The sequence below is a fragment of the Poecilia mexicana genome, unplaced genomic scaffold, assembly GCF_051168715.1.
Source record: "Poecilia mexicana isolate PSO_F unplaced genomic scaffold, ASM5116871v1 scaffold_2, whole genome shotgun sequence".
Taxonomy (NCBI): domain Eukaryota; kingdom Metazoa; phylum Chordata; class Actinopteri; order Cyprinodontiformes; family Poeciliidae; genus Poecilia; species Poecilia mexicana.
Window position 1 is genome coordinate 33235802 of NW_028263371.1, and position 6873 is coordinate 33242674.

The following is a 6873-nucleotide window of genomic DNA, read 5'->3' on the forward strand; positions in this document are numbered from 1 at the left end:
ATTATTATTATTATTATTATTATTATTATTATTATTATTATTATTATTATTATTTGGCAAAGAAGACTTTACAGAAAGTGAAGCACATAAGGTAAAATTAGACATCTATTTTCTAGAAACATTTTCTTAAACATTGTTACCCTTATTTTACAGTTCAGAAGGTTCCTGAGGAAGCCTATGGTAAATACTGGTTTTGCATGGTTTTTGTAGTTATGAACATGTTGTAATGGAGTTGGCTTTAAATTATTCCTGAAGATATTTACTATTGCATGGACAAGGCATGCATGCGAGTGACTGTAGAAGAACATCTGAGTGTAAAGCCTCCCAAATTGATTGGTTCATCCAGTACATTCTGCAGTAAATGCTCTTCCAGTCATCCTCTGTCAGCTGACACTGCTCCCATTTTGTTAATTCACAGCATGTAATGTTCTCTTCATCAACTCCGTGGACATGGAGTCACTCACGGGGCCTCAGGCCATTGCCAAGGCCATTAGTCAGACACTGACAACCAATCCACTCCCAGCGGCCACCACTGTCCACTTCAAGGTGTCCATGCAGGGTATCACCCTCACTGACAGCCAGAGAAAGTAAGGAAACTACAATGACATCTAATAAATGCCATGATAATAGTATAAAGGCTCCCACATATTCAGGCGTACCTTAGATACTCTGCGAGCCGCACAGACTCTGCGCACACTGCCCACTGACAGTTGGGATTTCACAGTCGAGGTGCAGATTGCACAAATTTCTTCTGAAAAATGTGTTCATTTCCCATAAACTGAATGGATACCAGCAAGTGTGGTGAGCTGGTTGGGCACCCAGCCTTGTTTCTTCTCCACCACTGGCAATCTGGCAGTTGCGCGTCCTTGCAACTGGTCGTACCAGCTCTCAACCTTATCATCTCGTTGTCACACACAAAAACAGTTTGATGTGAACATTTCCCTCAGTGTACATGTATGCAGGCGCAAAAATGAACCTTTGCGCAGCCGTCCACTTAGAGTTTGCCTCGAATACGTGCAGACCTCCGCAGCATGAAGGACGCCTGAGTATATGTGGGCCTTAAGTCTCAGGTAATAGGTCATTTATGTCTTTTGGTACAGAATTTTCTTCCGGCGACATTATCCCCTTAACACAGTTACCTACTGTGATTTGGACCCCCAAGACAGAAAGTAAGAATTATATTTCACAAAAATTAGCAGCATTTATGTTGACGACCACCAAATTGTAATACAGTATAAAATTTCTATTTTTGTTCAATAGATGGGTAAAAGACGGAGGTGGATCAGTAAAGTAAGTTCACATTTCAACAGTTGAGTTTTTGTTATACTTTACAGTTTAAGCTAAAAATTTTCTTCTCTTCCAGGCTTTTTGGGTTCGTTGCAAGGAAACAAGGAAGCACAACGGACAATGTCAGCCACCTGTTTGCTGAGCTGGACCCAGATCAGCCCGCCTCGGCCATCGTCAGCTTTGTCTCCAAGATGATGAAGCGGTGAAACCCTGAAACTTCAAATGGCAGTGGCCGGGTTGCAATCTTCCATCATCGTTGGCGTCTTTTTTAAAAGGACGCAACGTTGTCCTTTTCTTTTTTTGTTTGTTTTCTTTGTTCTCGCCTTCTTTTTTTCCCTTCTCTGCCTTGCTGGTGTGTCTTTCTTGAGAGCCATCTCCACCCGGAGGCATCGGCATTGGCACAGAGCAGAGCTAGCGGACGTGTGGAGTGGAGCAGAGCACGTGACAGGAAGGCAACATTGCAGAGTTGAGTGACGGGAACATGTAAGAACTTGTGGATTTTTTTTTCTGTTCATTTTATTGATTTACCAAAGGTAGTTGCAATACAAGTGCAAGAATGATGTAGCTAGTAAGCCATTAATAGTTTTCTCTTTTTAAAAGATGAAGTGAAACAAAAGAAAAACAAAACAAGATGAAAGAAATGTTGTTTCTCTTGAACTTTGATTCTTCAGGAAAAAAAAGGTGGAAAAAAAACTTTCTGAAGACGTTATGCATGTTAGCTTGATCTTTAAGCTCGGTTCTTCTACTTTCCACAAAAAGTAAATGTGAACTACTTAGAGGTCATTTTATGGGTCTGCTGTGTGTTGGAAAGGGCTTTGCAGTGAAATAACTGATCTAAACTGTGCATAGCAGACCTCATCTACTAAAAACAAAAAAAAACCTTTAGGGTCATTTTGTGTCGGTGCAAACCATGCTCGCATTCTTTCAGCATCCAATCCTTAAAAAAAAAAAAAAAAAAGAATTGCTGGATAAACTCCAGTCTGAAATAATCAAATCGCCTAAAGATGTGCAGTTTGTCCACAAGATGGCGCCACTTATCCTTCCTTAGAGACTTCTTCCATCAGCACCTGCTTTGCAGTAACTGATCTGTTTGTAAGACGCTGCCACAGAAACACACTGGAAACCACCGGGAACCGGCCCAATGACCTGGACCTATGCACTGTTCTTTATGCATGTTATTGTCCCAAAATGCACCTCCATCATAGCTCCGTTTACCATCTCTGAGAACATTCTTTGCCATGTGTGTACAATAAAAAAAAGATAAAGAATTATCTACCTTTAGACAAGAGTTAAACTTGTCCAAAACTGCATGAAATAGAATTTTTTTAGTCTTTTCAGAGTTCTGAAAAATTGACAGATTACTGAGTAGCTATTATGATGGCAAGTTTATATATTTATTTTTTATTTAATTTTTTGTCCTGTTCTGTTCCATTTGTGTCAAAACTCCAGTTATTTATTCCCTGTTGTTATTGGTCCATTTAAGCCCTAAGTTCTGATTTTTTTTTTCTTTCACCCAGTCCTCCCACGTTTAACTATTCAGGACCTTTTGAGACAAAGGGAAAGAAACATTTTTTTAAAATTTATAAATTTTTGTCTGCTGAGAACAGAACTAGCCTGAACTGTATGGACCCAGTACGGCTTTGGGTTTCTTTTTTTTAATTCACACTGCAAAATTTGACATTTTAGTACCTTATAGAACAAAACAAACAAAAATACTAAATTAAATTATTCATTTTCTTTTCTTTCTTAGTAGTTATCTTTCTGATGATCAGGAAATTCAACTTTTGCTCCTTTCATAAATATTAATGTCATGTTTCACATTTCAAGCAAAAAGGATGCTGACAAAAAAAGACAAAAAGTTAAGCAAATATTCAGATTTTCTCCAGTTGTTTTTTTTTCCCCCAGGAGTTTTGGGTGTTTCAAAAAGTCTTACCCTCACATTTTTTTGAATGAAAAAGAAAAACTACACACAGAGTGCATGATGAACATATGCTTAGACTTTCACAGTACAGTATTCATATGATACCATTTTAAAAAAATTACAGATCAGTTCATGCAGATTTTGTTTCCTTTTAGGTAAAGAAGTAAAACACACAATGTGCTTAGTTCACAGGTTTTCTGAATGAGATAAAATGACATACACATTGCTTCCCCCACCCTTGTATTAATAATCGAAAATATTTCCTAATAAGAACCAGGGAGAGCTAGGGTTTAGTTCTCCATTTATTGTGTTGTTATATTAAAAGGTGAGAAAAAAATAAAGTATTTCACATTCTTATTGAGAATTTGCTCAACCATTCACAAAAAAGTATGGAAACACTGCTGTTTGTTTCACAGTGTCGCTAAAAAAAAGTTGTTTTTTTGGTACATTTTAGGAAATAAGAAAAAACTGAGTGTTGAACTCATTTACATTTTTCAGATTTGAGTAGTGATATACTCAAAAGTTGTTTTTTTTTATGTTTTTTTGTTGGTGGTTCATTTTAGCTTCATTCCCTTCCCAGTGACAACCAGAGTTCAGGTTTCGTATCTTCAGCTCTGGTGTTGTCACGTTATCCCATCAGCAAAACATGGAACAGGCTCGCTTGTTTTCGGTACATCCCCAAATTTGTGTTCATTAAAAAAAAAACCTGTGAGGTTTTAACGATAGAGAGCGGATTTGGGCTCTTTTCATTTGTTTCACTGTGTGATACTCAGATTTCCTTTTTGAACAAAAGACAGAAAAAATACTGAATACCTGCTTAATCATTGTTAATAACTTAAAAAGTGTCTTTTTTTTTCTTTTTGTTTTTGAGTCAAAATAGTTTTTCATTAGAACCTGTTCTGTTTTTGCTATGTAACTTTGCAGTGTTTCAGTAATTTAATTTCATTACTTTTTAGGACAAAGAGAGAAAAACTTACACAATATCAAGATTTCTTTTCATAAAGAAACACATTTTATTTTATTTTATTTTGTTTTCACGTATTTTTTAAACTTTAGAGTAAAAAGAAGGGTTAAAAACTAGCTTAAAGCCTGCTTGTTGAACACACATCAACTCAGTTGTCATTGATTTGAGTCAGATTTACTTTTGGTATGAACCCTATAGTTCAAAGTGAGTTTTTTCACTTCTAAGTGTTGTCAGATTTCACGTTTAGCTACCTTCTGGAACGACAGAGGAAAAACAACACACTGTGCGCAATACCTGCTTGCTGACCACATGCATTAACAATAAGCTAATAAAAAAATTGATACTGGTATAAATGTACATAGATATACTTCTTTGAAAGGTGACATAGCGAAAAAGTATTTATTTTTATTGCTTTGTTCCCTCATGATTACTAATATATACATATGTTGTACAGTCTCGATAAAGATAAAATGGGTTGAGAAAAAAAAACCTTATTTTGGCTAATGATTTCAAAGTCTGAGGATTTTGAGATGTGTTTGAATATATGGTGTACATTACTTTGTACATGTATGTTTCTTTTTTGGCTCATAGTATTTTTTTTTTTTTTCATTTTGCGTTCTCTCAGAAAAGAGGCGGGGCATGAATGAGCTAAAGTTGCATGGACAGAAACCAATGAGTGTTTTCTTGCGTGCAAATGCATTGTAGAGTTTAGATATTTTTTGTTTTTTCAAAAAAAGGAAGTTCAGAAGCCAAACCTTAATGCAATATGCACTCATGCTGGTTACATTTATCATTTTGCCAAAGATTCTCTCATGTTGCGTCTTTTCGTGCTGCATTTTTTTTTATACCAAATTGCTTTTCTGTTTCCAATTTCTTCATTTAAATTTGCAGACGTTTCTCAACAGCAGAGGACACACACAATTGTTATGGGATGTACAGTTTACTCACTCTGCAAACTATTTTTTTGTTTTGTTTTGTTTTTGTTTGTACTGAGGTCTCAGCGCTCCAAAAATGTGTCTGCCTCCATCGCCTGTTGAGGAAAAAACAAGCCTGCTGTGCATCGGAGGAGCACAAACAAAGCACTTATGTCCACAATAGAGAGGAGTGACATAAATTTCATATGGGTGTCAGTGCTGGAGGTAAATAAAGTCTGACGTGTCTCACAGCGATGCTAAAAGCTCCACAGCTGCAGCTTTGTCCGACTGCCTAAGGTCTCTTTTGAGAGTCAGCGGGTTATTTATTCTTATTTATTCTTTTAGTTCACATTTGTGTCACTTTTTTTTTGAAACATTAGCGATTTTTGGAATGTACAGTGGCGCTTTATTGAAAGCAAGGAGGGTACACTGGGCTTGATTTGAGAACTAACAAGCTTCTTCCCATCTGTAGCCATTTGGAAAGAAAAAAAATGCCATAATTAAATGTTGCCTAAATGAATATTTATACTGAATTGCATTGTACCTGTTGGCTTTGAGTCAAGAGTTACCATATGTAATTACAAAAAAAAAAAAAAAGATTGTTTGACCTCTTGTACAGATGGCATTTGTCTATTGTATGAATGTGTTGCCGAGGATGTACAAAAGAGTCTCAGATTTTGTTGCTCTTATCATTTACATTATACTGTCATGGCTTACCTGTTCCTAAGGAGAAAAAAGACATTAAAGCAATACAGATCAGTTACATTGGAGCTCTTCTTTGTTTATGTGACTTTTTTCTTTTTTTCTTCTTCACTGTGTTCTGATTTCAGCTTTTACACTATGGAAGCCCTGAAAGGCCAAAAGTGTGAAAATGGAGGTTGGATCTAAAAACCTTATCAGTTACTGAGAGGAGGTTTTAGCTCATTATGGAAGTCAAATAAGCTTTTCCATCCTGGAAAGGATCTATTTTAGCTCATTCATGTTATTCCTGATTTGCTTTTGCATCTTACATATATTTAAGAGAAGAAATACCTGCATTTCAGAAGCTTCATAGTTTGACCCCAGAAATCAATCTCAAAATATAATTATTCTTCATCTCTGTCAGATTGCATATCTGAAATGATCTTTCTTAATTTAATATGTGAATTCAGCATATCTTTAGCCACTGAGGAGGCAATAAAAACGTAAAGGTTTACAAAACATGCAGTTGGACTTCAAAATTATTTGAACACAGTAGTCTCCGCAAACTAGAATAAGAAAAAAGACATTACTAGAATAAAATAGTATTATGTGAAAAATGCACAAGAACAAAGTCACAATATTCTGAGAAGTTTAACAAAATAATATGAAAATAAAAACATAATCTTACCAGCATGAAGTCAGAATGGGAAAATGGAGTAATTTTATAAGAACTTCTACACAAAAGCTTAACATTCATCTGAAATGATGAGTGTTAAGCAAAGTTCTACTTTGGTGTCAATTTTACAACTAAAGAAATATTCATCTTTTAACTTAACACATCACATTCAAATATTTATCAGTAGGACTTTGAAACGATTGTCTCCGTTTCAAAAAACAAAACGAACTGAGTTTTTCACTTCAAAGCTCCATGACGCTATCAAAGCTGTTTCTCATTACAACGACTTTTACCACTTTCTTCTGGTAATCTTCTTACTCTATTCCCATAACATTATGAATTTATTCTTGTAATTAAAAATAATAATTCTCCCAGTCTGGCCCTAATAATCTGTCATAGGAAACAACGCTATGTAAAGTTAATGGCAAAT

The 6873-nt window shown here is 35.6% G+C and overlaps 1 protein-coding gene across 1 annotated transcript in view; it reads left to right on the forward strand.

Annotated features, from left to right (window-relative positions):
* tns1a (tensin 1a) overlaps positions 1-5856 on the forward strand; it is a 56053-nt gene extending 50197 nt beyond the window's left edge. Inside the window, exons 30-34 of the mRNA XM_015012059.2 lie at positions 154-180; positions 419-587; positions 1101-1169; positions 1261-1290; positions 1364-5856. Coding sequence (XP_014867545.2) covers positions 154-180; positions 419-587; positions 1101-1169; positions 1261-1290; positions 1364-1493 — 425 coding nt within the window. The 3' untranslated portion in view covers positions 1494-5856. The remainder of the gene's footprint in view (positions 1-153; positions 181-418; positions 588-1100; positions 1170-1260; positions 1291-1363) is intronic.
* Positions 5857-6873: the final 1017 nt, after the last annotated feature.